We start from the raw sequence: 18,562 nt of genomic DNA on the forward strand, positions 1-18,562 counted from the left end.
TTATTTTATTTATTAACTTTCTCTTTTAATACTCCGAAGACTTGGAGTAATGACTGTTTAGACCCAAGTTTTGAGTTTCGGAGTTTCAATACTCGGCAGCACTATTAAATACCTTTAAACATCCTATCAAAAACTTCCTAATAATTCGATGCCCTTTTGATTTTTAGAATAAGAGCAAGTTTACAAAAGGATTTCCATCCCCTTGTCATGTTAAAAGATGAGGATTAACATTGAAAAGTTCACATTCCATGTAAAACATAGAAAACTTATTTCATAATATCTCATGGTGAGCAATGCCCAGAACTGCCAAACCTACATAAACTAGGCCTTGACCATCTATATCTCTTAGCACACCAAGAGTTTTGAGGTTCATCCCAGCAGGCACTTAAAGGCAATGCTTAGTAGGTGGCACGATTAGGAAAGTAAAGTCCTTATCCCTGTCTGGCATAGCCATAACCACTTCCGTGATAACTGACCGTTCCAGAATATCTTATTGTGAGCATGATCCCCATAAGTACAAAAACTACATAAACTAGGCCTTCATAGCTGCTATAAACTCTTGGCACACCAAGAGTTCTGAGGTTCATCCCAGCAGGCACTGAAAGGCAATGCTTAGTAGCTGGCACGATTAGGAAAGTTATGTCCTCGGCCCTGTCCAGCATAGCCATAACCGCTTCCATGATAACCACCATTCCATCGCCCACCTCTTCCACCCCGATGCCTTGGAGAATAGCCAAATGTCTGGCATGATCATTACAAAGAGATTTGAATCAGTAAAACTCATTAAAACATACAAGTTGAAGGTTTCAGCAGTAGCAAACAAATAACCTGAAAACTGTGATAAATAATCTCATTATTATTTTTTTTTTTTTTTCAAGAGGAAGCACATATATACCTCGGTATCCTTTTTCATTTGTTCCGAGAACTTGGGCCTCCCATTATGTGACCCACGATCAAGTGCATCACAGGACAGAGAATCAAAGAAGTCATCCTTAACATAAACATTCTGCAAAACAGGAAAATCAAAATTAACAAACTCCAGTCATGAAATGGGTTCTGTGCATTTTTTTTTTCCTTTATAGAGAGGGGACGGATAAAGAGACCTTAGTATCATCACATGGTGAAGCTCCGACATCCTCTTCATCTTGTGATTCACCTCCATCTTCTAGCGCTTTATTACTTCTTCCGAGATCACCCCATACTTCATCCTTGTTGAATTTCTCATTCATTGCAGTGAAATCAAAATCCTCGGTGAATCTAGTCACAGGACGTGATATCTGAAAGACCATGATGATCAATAAATTAAAAGCTCAGTTTTGGCACTAGTGCTGTAAATATCAGGCACCAAACATTATATTACCACAAAATTACATGCGCCAGTGAAAGATGACTGGAACAACATAAGAAATGAAAGAATGATTAGTTTGCAAGTGTGTGCTCATGTTGCTGTCACATGCAAGTGCATAAATCCTCCTTATATGGAGTCCAGACAGTATGTGGCAACTCAAAAACACTAAGCAAATTTTTTTACGAGAAATAATCTATATGTGATATGTTTCATAGTCTAAATGTATAAACTAACCATGCCTAACAAATAAGTAAATGTCCGGCCAAAGCCTTTCCCATATTCACACTTCATCCTAGGTACAGTGAAACATTGAATACATTCAATTGCAAGCATGAGAATTCCAATATTTTGACTAGCAGGAGCCAGTAGTTCCACCATCAGTATAGCAGTAATATCAACAATTGCATCCTAGGTACAGTGAAACATTGAATACATTCAATTGCAAGCATGAGAATTCCAATATTTTGACTAGCAGGAGCCAGTAGTTCCACCATCAGTATAGCAGTAATATCAACAATTGCAGGAAAACAGAAATAAAGGAAAAAGTATAAAACTTCAAATGTCATGCTCCATTTATAAAACCACCCAATCAGGTTATTATGAGAGTTAGTATGAAAATCATAGGCAAACAGATTGTGTAAGAAATGTAGCACATACCCTGTTTCCTCTACCTCTTTCACTTCCTCTATTACTCTGATGAATGAAGGCATGACCTCCTCTTTCACGTCCTCCTCTATAACTTTGATGAGTGAAGGCATGGCCTCCTCTTTCACGTCCTCCTCTATAACTTTGATGAGTGAAGGCATGGCCTCCTCTTTCACGTCCTCCTCTATAACTTTGATGAGTGAAGGCATGACCTCCTCTTTCACGACCTCCTCTGTAACTTTGATGAGCAAACTCATGAGCTCCATGCAGCTAGGAAAAGGTGAAAGCAAAATAGACAACATTACATTAGAAAGATTAGATAATCTGGCTATTAGTTTTTCAAGCCACTCTAACAAGCTTTCTAAATTTAAGGTAAAATGGCAAACATGTATGCAATGCACAAGATTTCTCCCGTCACTCGTCACTCTCTGCTTTAATGGAGAATTTTGTTAGGTAGTTGTGGTCAATACATAAGGAAATAATGCCTTGATGAGAAATTTTGGCCTTGGCTCCAAAGTCCTTAACAAACTTTGACCATACACATGCAATTACATTCCATACCTTTTGATCTAATACAGCATGTGACAAGATAGGCAAAAGAATAAATCAGATGTTTGTGGGCAATACCTTAGGAATGGATTGTGTAGGCAGAGGCAATATTGGTTCCTGGGAATCCTTTACTGCTGCTGGTGGTGATGGTGGTAGTTCTGATGATGATACCTTGACTACCTCAACATCCCTCTGAGCTGTTTGTGAAGGCTGGGATGAAGATACCATGGTGAGCTCAGGCTGAAAAAACTGGCCTGGGGTTACCAATGGAGGCATTGCTCCCTCAGCTAAAATTGAACCTGATGTCCTAGCCATGGACGAGACAGATTCAGATGTTAGCGGCATTACAGCAGTAGGGCCTGTTTTAGGCTTGTCAGAGGCTGGTAATAGGATGTTAGTTTTGTCCAAAGCAGGAGTCAGTGGTGAAACCAAGGGCAAACTAGAAATTGATGTAGCAGTATGAAGAGTTTGAGGAGAAGCCTTATTAAGAATCAAACTTGAGGATGACTCTGAAACTGTTGCAGAAGACTTGGAAGGAAACATAAAAGATTGCAAATCCCCCGGAGTGCCTATAGTAAGGGCAGGCAACTGGGCAGGAAGCATATGCGAATGCAAGTTTGGAGTGCCCATACCAAAGGGTGGCAAGAAAGCAGAGGGTGATTCTGATGGTTTAGAGGTTGAAGGACCAGAAGATCCAGCAGACAATGATGCATTAATGGTAGGATATAGCATTGGTTGTTGTATAGAAGGTGGCATTGACAAGCCGGGTGAGGGCATCAGCAAAGATTGCTGTTGATGTTGAAATCCATTTGAGGGCCCAGAGAATCCTTGCCAATACATTGTCATGGGAAATCCACTGCCATTTGTAGTTGGAGGGGCTGAGGAACCCCAAGATCCTAGACTTCCAAGAGGTTGATACATGGGAAGACTGCTTTGAAATGTTGTCTTAGGGAGTCCCATCTGTGGAGTGTGGGCACTAACATCTGGAATGGATGCAAGTCCAGAAGATGGTAAGCTTGTCGACGCAGTCACTGCTTGAGAATAGTGAGTCTGTACGAGGAATTAAAACAAGTATCAGTGACTAAGGATTGAATTTGGGTAAAAGCAGCTCTTGATCAAGATATTGAAGTGTAGCCTATTTTATATCCTGTACCTGAATAATGGCAGGATCATCGTGTACAGGTGTGTTAGTTTGAACCGGAGACGAAGATTTGACCTGCAGATCCTGTAACCATACACAAAGAAGAGTATATATCCTGTAAGTCTGTAACCATACACAAAAGAAGAGTATATATCTGAGGCAATCAAATAAATACTATAGTCTAAAAGCCTGAAAATTTCTGATAGCATACCAGATACAACTTAATAGAGTTTTTCTCTAACAGGATACAGACCAGTATTAAGACATGAACCTTAGTTGAAAAGGATATAATTTCATATTCCACATACTATATACCTTCTTATCAATAAAAAATAAAAGATATACTATGTACCTTGATGTCACTTCCTCGGAAAAGTATATACTCATAAACTTTATCACTTGGAGGTATTTGTGGACCATCCATTTTGCGCCCTTCAGTCCCAAACGATCTTACTGCAATGCATAAAACTGTAGCTCAGAATTCCTATTGAATTCAAGACCTGGAACTCCAAAAGTTCAAACAACAGTTCTTTTTTTCTTTTTCTTTTTTTGTTTGGAGGGAAGAGTGATTTGGTTTACCTTGCTTATCCACTGCATGGGATAATTTGAGCTACAATTATTTGGCTAGGATTCCAAAACTAAGTATTTATAACATTTGAAAAGAAATGTGATTACATAAAACAACATTCATCTTATCACTACTGCATAGTGTGGTGCCACAAATTACAAATCTATACACAGCGGAGGGGGGGACAACAAGTTTGACCAAAATAGTAACATAATATAGTTTTGTTAGCATGACTTCAAGACATTTAAAAGCCATCAAGTATATGAGGTTTGAAATGTCTACCGATATTACAATATATCAGCCCAATATTTCCTATTTTTCTAGGGGACCCAATAAATGCTGCTCATTTTGATATAACTCCGATATCTGCAACATGTAACTAAGTTTGAGTGCCAGTATATCCTTCATGGCCGAAAGTTTTAAAGCTTTTGCCTTGTTAATCCAGTATTACCAAACTATTTAACATATTTGTTAAGCCTCGAGAACTCTTACACCGAAACATAATCAACGAAACTAAAGTTCATAAAACAAGCCATCAAGTTCTTTTCTTTTCTTTTCACCTTGCAAACAATGTATTGCCAATGAACATTTTCAGGTTACTATGCTCCTATGACCAGCATGCATGTCATTACAAATTTCAAAAGACCTAAACTTTACCATCAACCATGATCAAATCCTCAACCTGAGATACAAACTCATGATTAAACAACCCACATTTCATAATGAACACTTTCCACACCATAAACAGATGAAATGCAAAACCACCCAAGAGCAAAAAAAATCACAACCCAACAAAACCCAGATGAAATTTCACAAAAACAAAAAGGGACCCAAGAAAGCCAAAAAGGCGGGGTCTTTGCAATACCATTTCTCAAGCCGATGCTGGACTCTTGGGTATTGATGTTGAAGAGGACACCCTCGTAGCGAATTTCGGACTTGGAGGTGAGGCTGATCAGGCTGCCGATGTAGGAATCTGCAGGCCCGTTTGATGAAGATCTGGATGGCTGAGCTTCTACTGTTGCTGCGGCCATTGCTGTGGTTCAGAGCTTCTTCTTCTTCTTCTTCTTCTCTTTTCTAATCTCCACTATCAAACCAAACCAAACCAAACCAAAGCAGAGAGAAGCAAATTGTTGTTCTTTTCTTGCTACAATACGAGAGAGAGTCTGAGAGGCCAAAACTAAAAACGTCCCAGACGTTTATTATTGCTTTTCTCTTTCTCTCTTTTGGTTTTTCCTCTTTTTTTTTTTTATTAAATTTTTTCTTGGTTTCAGCTGATTGGCCCAAGCCCCAATGATTCAGCAGCCCAGCCCATTTTTCTCTTCTCCTTTCTCTTTCTCTTTCTCTTTGCGGGAAACAGTGGTGTTCACCCAGTCAGTCGCTAACCAAATAAATTGTGCTCAATCACCATATAAATCCAGTGGTGGAAAACAAAATAACTTAACTTAATAATAATTATCTCTACCATTAAATTTACTTCCAAGAGTGGTTGTGCACAATTTATTTGGTCAGCCAGTGACGGAGCCACGTTGGGCCTGGTCTCGTGCCCCACTGGAATTTTTAATTTTTTTTTTTTTAAATTTCTCTAAGGGATACATGTATAAATATTATAAAGTTTTCCAATATAACTAAATGCAAGTTTGTTGTAGTGGTAGCGGCTTAATTATAGCTACTTACACATTGCAACGTTGGTCTTCCTTTTGTTTTTAAAACTTTCGGGTGGCTCATTTGAGATTAAATTATGACCCTGTCACTATGGTCAGTAACTACTAACCGAGTGAACATTATTGTTTCAGGAAATTAGGCAAAAGGGTGGTGGCACAGGTGCAAATGCGTGAATTTCCATTTTTTGGGTAATTGGGTTCCTTATCTCAAGTTTACCGGGCTAGGTGGCCACCGGCCTGTTTTCCGACTTCAAGACAAGGATCTTATGTTGGTCATCGATATGGTATCTCACCAACAGCTTTTCATGATCATGTCAGTAGTGACAATGGACATATTCAAGTTTTTTACTCGTTCTAAGTTTTCCTTCTCGTTTCGGTCTTCCTAGCCTTCGTCTTATATATCCTCTCTCAATTTGTATGGGCATGGGAAAGAAAATTTTGAAAATGGATGATCAAACATAGTTTGTATGCTGTTCTTTTGTATAAGGTTTCCTTGATTTACAAGGTATAGGATTTGCTTTCTTAACTACATTAATATATAGAGAAAATGTATTAAAAACCCCCTATTAGACTGTTGTCTCTTTTAGACTTAAACATGCATCGTTCATGACGTTGCCATTGCCTATAAGAAGGTGGCTGATCGAGGAGGCTAAGGCCGATCATGCATGCATATGATTCCTTTGACAGACCTTGATCCCCGGTACGATCAAGTTCTGAAGTCGGATTTTGATTGAGGATCATCGATCTACCTGACCAAAGTGCATGTGCTTCTATGCACAGTGAAGGGATCGATAGCTCCATAGCACGCATATCGATTGTCCTAACTTAACCACCCGATAAATGTTGAGTTTTAATCACAAAAGTCCTCGGTACAATTGGGTGTGATCCACCCACTTATATTTGTCACTTTTTCAATGTGAGATATTTCTTCTCCAACACGCCCCCTCACGTGTAACTTAGCTCTAAGTTTGCACATGGATGACAATATATATAAGGAACTCAAATTTGGGCCCATAATATTTGGAGATGCAATTGGAGAGGGACTCACTCTGATATCATGTTAAACAGCGACAAGTATGACCCGTGACCCACAATTGTACCGATATTGTCCCAATTTAACCACCCGATAGGTGTTGGGTTTTAATCACAAAATGTCTCGGTACAATTGGGTGTGACCCACCCGCTTAAGTTATATTTTATTTGTCACTTTTCCAATGTGGAATATTTGCTCTCCAACAATAATGTCGTTGCATGTATATTCCACGCATAAAGCAGCTTGGATTCATACATTTTTTACATGGAATTTGGTGTTAAGTTGTAACGCGCTTATCTTTAGGAAGATACGCTCGTTTGATTATTAGTAAAAGGGTGTTGTACCCCCTTTGATTATGTAAGAAATGGCAAAAATAGCACTAAACATGGATGTTTTATTGACAACTTCGCTCAGAGTCCACAAGAAAAATCAATCTTCGCACTTACAGAACTTTTTCTTACGTCTTTTGAACTATGAACATTGCCTGAAAATAAGTCTGCAATTTGTTATGAAAGATAATGCTAGGGATGGCAATGAGGAGGATAGGGGTTGGGGATTAAAATACCATCCCCGTCTCCGAAGTCATTATCTAGCCCCGTCCCCACTCCAATCCCCGTTAGAATATATTGGGAATTTCCCGCACTCGTACCCGTTAGGGATTAAGTCACCATACCCACCCCGAATCCCCGTTAGCATATATTTCTAGTTCACTTTAACAATAATTATTATACAATAATTGAGATTATGTATGTGGTAATCAGATTAGCGGTAGCAAAACAGTCTTCAAAAAAATACTTGCTTTTATTATAAAATAATCCTATTTCAAACAAAATCACATCGAGAAATTGCTCGACACATTTATTTGCTGCTAATTATATAAGTATAGAGCTCAAGGCCCGAAAGCTAGTAATGATATGCTTTGATTTTCCTTCTCGTTTCGCCTTCAACTCTTAATTAGAGACGAGCACACACTTAGCCCAGCCTGAAAAAAAAGAAAGAGAGAGAGAAAAAGATGGAATTAGCTATATATTCTTATAACAGAAATTTAAAAGTAGAGCAAGCAAAAAATTATGTTGATGACGTACTTGGGTCTTTGGTGACAATCTCTGCTCTTCCACCGTAGTTGCAGTCAGCATCCTTCTTACCGTTCTTTTGATATTTAAGATTCATGGCGAAGGACGCTTTGGCTTGGATGGACTCAGTATAGCATAAACCTTTTCCGTCTGTAGGCGAGCAATCGACCTCTTTGCACAAGTCATCAAAGTCCTTCTTCAAAAGGCTTTTCTGAATGACAGTTTTGGCTATGCACCACTTCTTGCCAGGGCCGCCGGATGCAGGTCCATCATCGTGAGGTGCTTCATCTGCTCCTCCGAACGGAACCTGTGGTTTACTTCCTGGCTTTGGAATTCCCCCTGCTGGACCCCCTGGCTCATGTGCGGTCTTCTGTTTACCCTATGATACAAAATTGCATGTAACATGCGTTACGGGGATTAGAAAGCTATGAGCCCATATGTAAAGACATAAAGTACCCCTTAGCAAAAAATAAAACATTTTTATATCTAAGTTACTCCCCTTGGCAGACATGAAAGATATCCCCTTGGCAGACATGAAAGATAAAATCACAAAAGTAAATTAACAGACAAAATGAATAGAGATATATGTACGATAGGTTAATCATTAACAACTTACGTGTGGTTGGTGGTGAGGGTTCTGTTGAGCGACGCCGGAGAAAGCAGTTACGGCAAGCTGGAGGAGGAGAAGCGAGACGAGGACGAACTTGGTGGCCATTTCTTTCTGTTGTAGTGTACGTAAATTTCTTTTGCAAATGGTGTGTGGGTTGTAAATATATAGTGCAGAAAATATGGATTAAATGATTCTATTTACGGCTAATTTCTGTTGCTGGTTTTCTGTTTTTGAGCATCACCACAGTTTGTTACCTTTTTTAGAGGAAGTATGTCTAAAACAATAACACATGAACGTAGTTCACGGCTTCAACGATTGTCTATATAAAGATCAAGTAAATGTTCATACGTACCGTATATAATTTTCCAACGTTAATACTACTTCCAATTCATTTTTCGCCTACCCATAACATATTTTAAGTTAATTACTGATCCATATATATATATATATATATATATATATATATATATATATATATATATATATATAACACCAAGTTATATGCACCAGTTTGAATGTAACCATTTCCATAGAAATATTCGCCTCGGATAAAATAGCAAATTAACATTGATCGAACAGTGAAACCTATATGCAAATCTACTTTCAAGTATCCTCAATCAATACAAATGTAGCTATCTCGATCAGTTCAAGAAAATGCAACTGCTTTGGAAGAAAAGTTGAACGTAGAAATTCAGTGGTCTCAACCCTAACTCGATCACCTATATATATATATATATTTCCCTATACGTCCATCTCAATGTGACAGTGAATTTTGAGGCCATGATCTCCATAGTTTTGATATCATACGTACCTTACCAGCAGCACCCTGTCTACTTAACCAAAGCTATGTGAGGGCTGGCTCTTCCAATTTACTCCAATATATAGCATTTCCAGTTTCTTCTCTCCCCCCTCTTCTTCTTAACCAATCATGCATCATTTGAAGAATTAATTCATGTCAAAAGAGACTGAATGTGAGGTACGTACTACATACTTTGAATTAAACATATAGCCATTTAACCAATCTTCCCCTTTTTCTTCTCCAATGTTTATATGTTACAAATATATGAGGGGGTCGGTCCAAATACAGCAGTCCAAGTTATCTGATAGTTAGATACAGTTTGCCATTTTATGAGATTTGTGAAGGGTTCATATTCATGATTATAATTTACTAACCCAGAAGGTTGATAATGAAATTTGATGCATGGTGAAAGAAAAGATTGGTGGCTAATGGTCATAAACATGAAAAAAACAAAATTACATTGATTATATTAAATACTGATTCTAAAAATATTAATTAGAATGATTATGAATTGTGGAAAAGTCTTTTGCCTGAAATATACGGTTGACAAAAAATAAAAATAACGGAATTAATATGTAGTTAATTAACAAGAATAACAAACCAATATAGTATTAACCATGAGCTTGGTTTCATTACTCTTGATGACACTCCCATTCATGCTGCTCAACCTTACCTGGATGACATAGCCTCTGTGTCTAGAGCAAGAAGAAGTGCTTACTCTAGTTCTTAGTCTGTTTGTTTTTTGTGTTTGGGCCTGCTAGACCACTTTGTAACCAACAAAAAAAAAAATATAACAAACCAAGAACGGTAAAATTAAACACGTACATCATAGCTCGTATCTCAATTAATTCTCATGTCTGCATGTGTGATGATTGAAGAGAGGATTTATATAGATCATAACTTTAATTTATTAAGCTCAATCACCGTCGTCGATGGGGCTTTGGACGAAGCAGTAAGGCAGTTCTAACGTTAACGATGGTATTTTGGGATGAAATCGATCGAGGTTAACAGGTTAGGTCATACTTAAAAGTTGAAGGAGTGATACATGTGAATATGTGATATAGCTCGCTCTTTCAATCCAAGACGAAATAGACACTGCCTTCAATTGGTGGTAAAGTATGTCTGGCTTTAAGCAGATGGATGAACTGGACACGGTGTACATAAAATGAACAATATCCACAGTACTCTTTTTCTGAGAGTTTAGTTTTTACTTTTTAACGGCTAACGCAAGAAAGGTTCTTCCTTTTCAGTTTTCACCTTCACTTTCACATGTGTGTTCTTCCTTGGAAAACCCAAATATTTGTTTTTTCATTTCTATATTAGAGCATAGCAAGGAACTAAGGATACTTGGGATAGAAAATCTTCAATATGAAATTTCATAGAACTTAGTAGTTACAAAATCAAATTTCAACCCTAAAGAAAAAAAACAAAACAGAATATGATATGTTGTATAACATTATTCAAACATGATTAACAACTAACAATATGTGATACTATTTTATCTCTTTCAAATTGATGATTCTATTTGCATAAAAAAAAAAAAAAATTACTAACGATGTAGAAGTTGATATCACTCAATTAAGATTAAAGGTTCCCCCCCTCTCTTTTGGTCTAAAAATCTAAATAGGTCTGAAATGAGCTATCATAACCAAGTCATCTAGCAAAGTGCAAAAAATGGCCAAAAGTTAGTAGTAGCAAATGAGTTGTGAATTCATAGATCATCTCATATCATCAATCGTGAGTTAAAATGAACTTAAAACTCGTTGGTTGATTAACTAGGGTGTCAGTATATGCAACTTCTTACAAAAAAATAGTGCGCATAAGTTAAAGTATTAAGAAGTTTTATGTTGGTAAATAATAATAAAAGAATAAGAAATGCATGTTAAGATAAATTTATGATACTTTTTAAAAGACTAAAGTAAAAGACTCACAAAGATTTTTTTTTCTTGGAATTTCTTCGTAAAATTTGATCTCATATTAAAGAAGATTGAAATATGACATAATTTGAATTTTTAAATCCTTTTTGTCATCAAACTCGTGCATGAAAAACAAAAGCTGTCCACTCACAATCCCCTCATCCTTTCAATTACCAATGGTGATTTGATCTTGATCCATCCTCAAAAAGTTGAAACAAACTCAATAGTGAAAACCCACCAGCTCCTCTCTCAATTTTTTAGGGCATGACATTCATTCATATTTTAGAAACATGAGGAGAGAGAGAGAGAGAGAGAGAGACTAGAGTGAATGATGATGGGCTAAGACTAGAACAAAGCCACATGCGACAAATAGATGCTTATCCTTCCCAACTTAACAGCTCCTTAACACCGTGGCATTTCAATACAAAAGTATATTCCTTCCCCAAGAACATGCTCCAATTCTCAAACTACCCCTACCTCTCTCTCTATTTACCCCTCCACCTTATCTCAACGGGTTTTACCAACCACGGGCACTTTCGTCATTACCCAACTTCACAGCCCGGCACCCACGTTGCATTCTATAAAAGCCACCCGTTTGATTTCCCATTCTGCCCTAGATATCCCAAACCCTGTAGTATAAAAACAAAGGGCAGTGTCGTACTTTCCAGACGGAATTCCGTTGGCGGCCCATAAAAAAAAAAAAAAAAAAAGGAAAAAAAAGAAGAAGAAAAGAGTGATCCTCGCAAAAAGCAAAGCATATTACAGAGAAAAAGAGAGAGAGAGAGAAAAGAGGAGAGAGAGGTTACCGGACTTGAAATCTCCTATTCGCCGGAATTTGGGAACTGGGTCACGTCCGGACCGGGGTTTTCCGTTAAGAGAGCGAGAGAGAGAGGAAACCACAGAGTGAAGTGAGAAGCTTTCATTTCCGGAGCCAGCGAATTTGGGTGGGAAGTTCGTTCGATTCACCGGGGAATTGTGTCAATTCCGATCAAGGGTTTTCGATTAGGGTTTTTTTTCCGCGAAGGAAAGTGGGTTTCTTTTTGGGGATTTTAGGGTTTTTTTTTTGCTGACTCGCTGACTGCGAGTGTGGGTCTTTATGAAGTTGGGATCTCTTAATTTGGGGAGAGGTTGTTGATGTTTACGCCGCAGCGGTGGTCGGGTTGGTCTCGGACGCCCAAAACCGGGGCTGAGAAGACCGGAACTGGGTCCGGGACGACGAACATGAATTCCGGCAAGTCGAAGATGAACTCCGGCGAGGTGGGGAAAGGGGTTGTCTTGTTTGAACCCACGACGCCGGCTTCGGGTCTTTTAGGGAATGGTGACGCGGCTTCCGACCGGGAAGGGATAGCTCGGAGGCTTTTGGAGCTCGAAAACGAGGTCGGTGGAAATTCTGTTCTTTCATTCCTGCTGTGCAGTTTTCAGATTTTGGGTTTATTTAATTTTTTTTTTGTTAATTTGGTAAAGAGAAAGTATTTGTTTTTATTTTTATTTATTTTTGGATTAATTTTGGTGATGTTGAATCATGGTTGGTGAAATTGACTTACACAGTAATAAATGATGTAAATTTTGAGTTGGTAATAATATGCTCGTAAAAAAAAATAAAAATCAGGAGTAGTGTGTAAAGAAATAAGTGAATAAGTCTAATGTGGTTGCGACAGTGGGTCTATTTGTTCACAAATCCTTTTTGCGGTTATTTGATGTCTTTGTAAAGTAGATGCAGTTTATATGTGTTTTTAAGTACTTCACGAGTAGTTTTGGATGGGCTCATTTCACAAGGTCCTAGTCCGTATTCCTGTTTCGTGTGCATAACTGTTATAAATGTAATGTATTATTGTTGATTGACGGACTGATGCTGCGTGCAGCTTTATGAATACCAATACAATATGGGGTTGCTCCTGATTGAGAAAAAGGAGTGGACGTCTAGGCAAGAAGAACTCGGGCAGTCATTGGCAGAAGCAAAAGATGCTCTCAAAAGAGAACAAGCAGCCCATTTGATTGCAACTGCTGAAATTGAAAAGCGAGAGGAGAATTTGAGGAAGGCCTTGGGAGTTGAGAAGCAGTGTGTGCTTGATGTAAGGTTTATCTTACTCATTTCCTGTTTCAGACTCTCCTGCATGTACATTAGTAATAATCTTTGGAATTCTCTCTGTCAATTAATCAAATAAAGGAGCTAAGTAGCAGCTAAATATCGATTTGGTGGAAAGCCTTGTACAACTGTGAAAACATCAATTACTTCTTTGTTATAGATAACTATTTTGGATATCTATCACAATTTTATAATGGATTTCCACAAGCCTTATTTGTCCTTTTGTTGTTGTATAAATATATGTATATACATGCATATATACGCTTACACATATAAATTCTGATCTCTCTCTCTCTCACACACACACACACACACACATTCACAATCTTATTCCTGTGCTAGGTGCCTAGCAGTCTTCCTATCCTAAACCTCCTAGAATCACGAGGGTCGATCCTAGCGACAAATTCTGATGTTCTCATTCGCAAAATGAAAACCAGCCTTTCTTCTAGGCTGAACTTTGAAGCCTGTGGCTTAATCGTTGACACTGGAACTTGGAAGTATGTGATTATGTGAAAACAAAAATTGTGGTTGCACTTTGCTAAACTGTGGTACTTTATTTTGCAGCTAGAGAAGGCTTTGCGTGAGATCCGTTCAGAGATTGCAGAAATTAAGTTTACTGCTGATTCGAAGTTGGCAGAGGCAAATGCTTTGGTTGCTAGCATAGAAGAAAAATCACTGGAGTTAGAGGCAAAGTTGCGTACTGCTGATGCGAAGCTAGCTGAAGTCAACCGGAAAAGTTCGGAGATAGAGAGCAAAACAATGGACTTGGAGGCTCGAGAAAGTGCCCTTCGAAGAGATAGATCCTCCTTCAATTCAGAGTATGATCGAGGCCCTGTTCTGATCTAGTTGCTTTACAATGCACCATTCTTTTTAAAATTTTGTTGTGCTGTCTTAGCAATCCATTCTGCGGACTGCAACCAATTGTAAATTTGTTTCTTATTTTAACTTAGCTATTTGACTTTTCTCAGACAGGAAGCACGGGAGAATTCTTTGGCCAAGTGGAGGGAGGACTTACTAGAATGGGAAAGAAAATTGCAAGAGGGAGAAGAGAGGCTAGCCAGAGGTCAAAGAAATATCAACCAAAGAGAGGAGAGGGCAAATGAGCACGATAGGTCTTTGAAGAATAAAGAGAAGGATCTGGAAGACGCAGAGAAGAAAATTGATGCAACTAACGAAACACTGAAAAGAAAAGAAGATGATTTTACGAGCAGGCTAGCAAATCTAACTTTAAAAGAAAAGGCAAGTAGTTCTTTAAGATGAGCTATATTTAAGTTGTTGTAATTCGCTTGTTTATAATTTATTTTTCTCTTTTTAATGCAGGAATATGATGCTATGAGAATGAACTTAGAAGTGAAGGAGAAGGAGTTACTAGCTCTGGAAGAAAAGCTCAATGCTAGAGAAAGAGTAAGGCCTATCACCATTTATATAAATGACCACATAGAAGAAACTAAAAGTGAACATGTTTGAACTTGTTAGGGTGTGACTTGTCAATTATATGTTCATGTCTGATGTAGTTTTGAGTTGGTGAGGAGAATTAGCCCTGCCATGAATTTGGTAGTCAATAAGGTTGAAATCACATTCTCCAATTTTCCCTTTGTTTATTCACCTCTTTACTTTAAATAATATCCAGTTAAAGCCAGTTCTTGTTTGTGCACCATCTTCTTATGTGGGTGGAGCTGATCTCATTCTTTTGTTCTCACTTTTTTTCCTTTAAAAGTAGCTTGATATGCAAGAAGCACAAATTGGCAGACTAGTACAATATAATTTTCATTCTATTACTATGGTCATACTCCTGACTATTTCTTGGACACGCAGGTTGAGATCCAAAAGGCTACTGATGAACACAATGCCATTCTGCATGCAAAACAATGTGATTTTGAGTTGGAAATTGATCAAAAGAGAAAATTGTTGGATGATGAATTGAGAAACAGGTTGGTTGATGTGGAGAAGAAGGAATCTGAAGTCAATCATATGGAGGAGAAAGTCACTAAAAGGGAGCAAGCATTGGAAAAGAGAGGGGAAAAGTTCAGGGAGAAAGAGAAGGACTATGAATCTAAAATGAAGGCCTTGAAGGAAAAAGAGAAATCTATTAAATTGGAGGAGAAGAACTTTGAAGCGGAGAAGAAACAGTTACTTGCTGATAAAGAAGATATGGCTAGGCTTTTGGCTGAAATGGAGCAGATAAAGGCTGATAATGAAGATAAGCTACGGAAGATCAGTGAGGAGAGTGATCGAATGAAAGTAAGTGAAGAAGAGAGGTCACAGTGTCAGCGGTTGCAGTCAGAATTGAAACAGGAAATTGACAAGTACATGCAACAGAAAGAACTGCTTTTAAGGGAAGCTGAAGATTTGAAGCAGCAAAAGGAGCTTTTTGAGAAAGAGTGGGAAGAGCTGGATGACAAAAGAGCTCAGATTGAGAAAGAGCTGAAGAGTGTGAGAGAACAGAAAGAAGAAGTCGAAAAGCTCAATCGAATTGAAGTAGAGAGGTTGAAAAATGAAAGAGTGGTGGCACAGGATTGTATACAAAGAGAGCGAGAAGATCTTGCCTTGGCCCAGGAATCATTTGCCGCCCATATGGAGCATGAGAAGGCAGTATTAGCTGAAAAAGTTCAAAGCGAGAAAAGTGAAATGGTTCATGAATTTGAAGCTCTGAAAAGAGAACTTGAAACTGATATGCAGAAGCGGCTAGAGGAGTTGGAGAAACCCTTACGGGAAAGGGAGAACTCTTTTGCAGAAGAAAGAGAGAGAGAATTAGACAATGTTAATTACTTAAGAGATGTTGCTAGAAGAGAAATGGAGGACATCAAGGCTGAAAGAATTAAAATTGGAAAAGAGAGACAAGAAGCTGATGAAAATAAGGAGCATCTTGAAAGGCAGCGAGTTGAAATTAGGAAAGACATTGATGGACTTCTCGATCTTAGCCGGAAACTGAGAGATCAGCGAGAACAATTTATTAAGGAAAGAGAACACTTTATTTCATATGTTGAGAAGCTCAAAGGTTGCAAGAACTGTGGTGACATAATCTCTGAGTTTGTGCTTTCTAATCTACAACCTTTAGCTGAAACTGAAGACGCGGAGGTCCTTCCTTTGCCAAGACTGAGTGATGATTATGTGAAGGTAAGTTACAATGAAAGCCTGGCTGCTGCTGAGAGGAACAATAATGAGAAGTCTCCTGGTGCTGATTCAAAATCTCCAGTTTCTGGTGGAATGTCTTGGCTTCGCAAGTGCACCTCAAAGATTCTTATTTTCTCTCCAGGGAAAAAGACCGAGTCTGGTGCTCTACACAATTTGGCAAAGGAAACCCCATTTTCACACGAGCAAGATAGAGAACCATCCAATAGGTTACATGCTGAAAATGAAGCGGAGGTTTCTTTTGGAGTGGCAAGTGGTTCTTTAGATGTGCAGAGAATCCAATCTGACAACAGCATCAGAGAGGTTGATGCTGGCCAATATCCTTCAGCTGATGAACACATCAGTGAAGCACCCAATGTGTTAAAAGATTCACAGCCAACTAATTTGAAGGGTGGTCGTCAGAAGCCACGTGGGAGAGGCAGGGCCACAGTTAACAGAACACACACTGTGAAAGCAGTTGTCAAAGATGCTAAGGCTATACTTGGAGAGGCTTTTGAAACAAACGACGGTCAGTATCAGAATGGGACCGCTGAGGATTCTGCCAATATGTATACTGAAAGCCATGACGATTCTAGTCTTGCTGGTAAAAGAACAAGAAGAAATGGACGGAAGCGTGGCCGTGCTCAGACATCTCAAGTTGCTGTGAGTGAGCATGGTGGGGATGATAGTGAACGGTCTGACAGTGTCATGACCGGCCAGCGCAAGAAGAGGCGAGAAAAAGTTCCTGCAGCTGAGCAACCCCCAAATGAAAGACGGTACAATCTCCGGAGATCCAAAGCGTAAGTCCTTAAATCTTTAGTTTCTTAGTTGTAGAACAAAAAAGGCTACAACATTATAGAGTGACTTTGAATACTTGATATAGGTTGTGAATGTACATATTAATTATGTACTAGGAAAGAGTTAAATACTACTGGGATGATTTGGTAGTCATTAGATGCAACTAACTTGTAAATTACACTGTCTTCAGTGGCGGTAAAGTTGCTACTGCAAAAGTCTCACACGACCTTGTCAAACAAAATGAAGAGGTTGATAGTGCCAGAGATACGGAGGCGGAGATTCTCTACTCCAAAGCTGCTCCTGCTACTTCAACAGGATTTGCTGGCGAGAATGGTGGAAGCACACACTTTGTGCAGGTGAGTAAATGCCAATATGTCAATGAGAAGATGATATTTCAGAAATTATTCTTCTACACTGAATTGAGGTTGAGAGAACTCCTTAAATTCTGTCTTGCTCCTACATAATTCCAGTTTTTCCATAACTCATGAGCTGGTTCTGGCTTTCTGCTGCAGTGTGGGACTCTTGCAGACACTCAAGATGGTGGTGCAGATGAAGTAGAAAATTCGGCTGAGAATATGGCAGTGAGTGAAGCAAATGGTTCCACAGAAGGGGGTCAGGAGTATGTTGATGGAGAGGAGTACAGGAGTGAATCACGTGGGGAGGATGCAAATCTCATTGAAGATGATGATGATGATGATGAGTCTGAACATCCTGGTGAGGCCTCGATAGGGAAGAAGGTTTGGACCTTTCTCACAACATAAGAAATGAAAACCTGTATCGCATATTGGCTTTGGGGATTGGATGGAAGACTTGTGCATTAACAATTTCAGTGTAGTTTTTCTTCTTCTTTTGTTCTGGAGTTTCAGTGTAGTTTAGAACCATTGTAGTGTATTTGAGGCAGAGGGATAGGGTTTTTGTTTACCCTCTTTCTTTTAATTTTAGGTTTCAAAGGGATTTGGGGCTGCTTCTCTTTCTACAGTAGGTAGCAGTAGCCAGTGCATATTAGGAGTCAGCTCCGCCCTTCCACATTGTTTGTATCATAGTTTGCATGTCTGTTTTTAGTTATGGACTGATTGTTTGAACTAAGATGATTTCTCCATCTCGTATTTCATATTTCTCGTCTTAATATGACATTTATAATCATTCCATTTTTGAAAAACCAACTAAACCAAAAAAAAAAAAAAAAACCCGGTGCCTTTCAGACTCAGAGGATTGATTTTCTTG

The 18,562-nt window shown here is 38.6% G+C and overlaps 3 protein-coding genes across 3 annotated transcripts; 1 reads left to right on the forward strand and 2 right to left on the reverse strand.

Annotated features, from left to right (window-relative positions):
• Window positions 1–208: 208 nt before the first annotated feature.
• On the reverse strand, window positions 209–5,415 carry LOC133726173 (protein decapping 5-like). The gene is made up of 8 exons (XM_062153674.1): window positions 5,117–5,415; window positions 4,036–4,136; window positions 3,696–3,767; window positions 2,621–3,592; window positions 2,006–2,263; window positions 1,104–1,277; window positions 896–1,006; window positions 209–741 (listed from the first exon to the last, which is right to left on the reverse strand). The coding sequence occupies exons 1-8, from the start codon at window positions 5,280–5,282 to the stop codon at window positions 613–615; spliced, it is 1,983 nt and encodes a 660-aa protein (XP_062009658.1). The 5' UTR covers window positions 5,283–5,415; the 3' UTR covers window positions 209–612.
• A 2,312-nt stretch (window positions 5,416–7,727) lies between these two features.
• Window positions 7,728–8,773, reverse strand: LOC133744992 (major pollen allergen Ole e 10-like). Its single transcript, XM_062173004.1, has 3 exons — window positions 8,635–8,773; window positions 8,031–8,397; window positions 7,728–7,927 (listed from the first exon to the last, which is right to left on the reverse strand). The coding sequence occupies exons 1-3, from the start codon at window positions 8,731–8,733 to the stop codon at window positions 7,896–7,898; spliced, it is 498 nt and encodes a 165-aa protein (XP_062028988.1). The 5' UTR covers window positions 8,734–8,773; the 3' UTR covers window positions 7,728–7,895.
• Window positions 8,774–12,080: 3,307 nt separating this feature from the next.
• LOC133726187 (nuclear matrix constituent protein 1) lies at window positions 12,081–18,451 on the forward strand. Its single transcript, XM_062153690.1, has 8 exons — window positions 12,081–12,720; window positions 13,206–13,415; window positions 13,994–14,247; window positions 14,398–14,668; window positions 14,750–14,833; window positions 15,245–17,340; window positions 17,529–17,694; window positions 17,851–18,451. The coding sequence occupies exons 1-8, from the start codon at window positions 12,478–12,480 to the stop codon at window positions 18,097–18,099; spliced, it is 3,573 nt and encodes a 1,190-aa protein (XP_062009674.1). The 5' UTR covers window positions 12,081–12,477; the 3' UTR covers window positions 18,100–18,451.
• The last annotated feature ends 111 nt before the right edge of the window (window positions 18,452–18,562 follow it).

The sequence above is a fragment of the Rosa rugosa genome, chromosome 1 (genome assembly GCF_958449725.1).
Source record: "Rosa rugosa chromosome 1, drRosRugo1.1, whole genome shotgun sequence".
Lineage (NCBI taxonomy): Eukaryota > Viridiplantae > Streptophyta > Magnoliopsida > Rosales > Rosaceae > Rosa > Rosa rugosa.

What these genes read in the sequence shown, in the direction of transcription:
- LOC133726173 (XM_062153674.1), bottom strand. Translation starts at nt 5,282, where the DNA reads ATGGCCGCAGCAACAGTAGAAGCTCAGCCATCCAGATCTTCATCAAAC. An exon ending in CTACACAATCCATTCCTAAG is followed by an intron (nt 2,264 to 2,620) that starts GTATTGCCCACA and finishes ACCTTTTCCTAG; the next exon opens with CTGCATGGAGCTCATGAGTT. An exon ending in AAATGAAAAAGGATACCGAG is followed by an intron (nt 742 to 895) that starts GTATATATGTGC and finishes TGATCATGCCAG; the next exon opens with ACATTTGGCTATTCTCCAAG.
- LOC133744992 (XM_062173004.1), bottom strand. Translation starts at nt 8,733, where the DNA reads ATGGCCACCAAGTTCGTCCTCGTCTCGCTTCTCCTCCTCCAGCTTGCC. An exon ending in ACCCTCACCACCAACCACAC is followed by an intron (nt 8,398 to 8,634) that starts GTAAGTTGTTAA and finishes TTTGTATCATAG; the next exon opens with GGTAAACAGAAGACCGCACA. An exon ending in GATTGTCACCAAAGACCCAA is followed by an intron (nt 7,928 to 8,030) that starts GTACGTCATCAA and finishes CTTTTTTTTCAG; the next exon opens with GCTGGGCTAAGTGTGTGCTC.
- LOC133726187 (XM_062153690.1), top strand. Translation starts at nt 12,478, where the DNA reads ATGTTTACGCCGCAGCGGTGGTCGGGTTGGTCTCGGACGCCCAAAACC. An exon ending in TTTTGGAGCTCGAAAACGAG is followed by an intron (nt 12,721 to 13,205) that starts GTCGGTGGAAAT and finishes TGCTGCGTGCAG; the next exon opens with CTTTATGAATACCAATACAA. An exon ending in AATCTCCGGAGATCCAAAGC is followed by an intron (nt 17,341 to 17,528) that starts GTAAGTCCTTAA and finishes CACTGTCTTCAG; the next exon opens with TGGCGGTAAAGTTGCTACTG.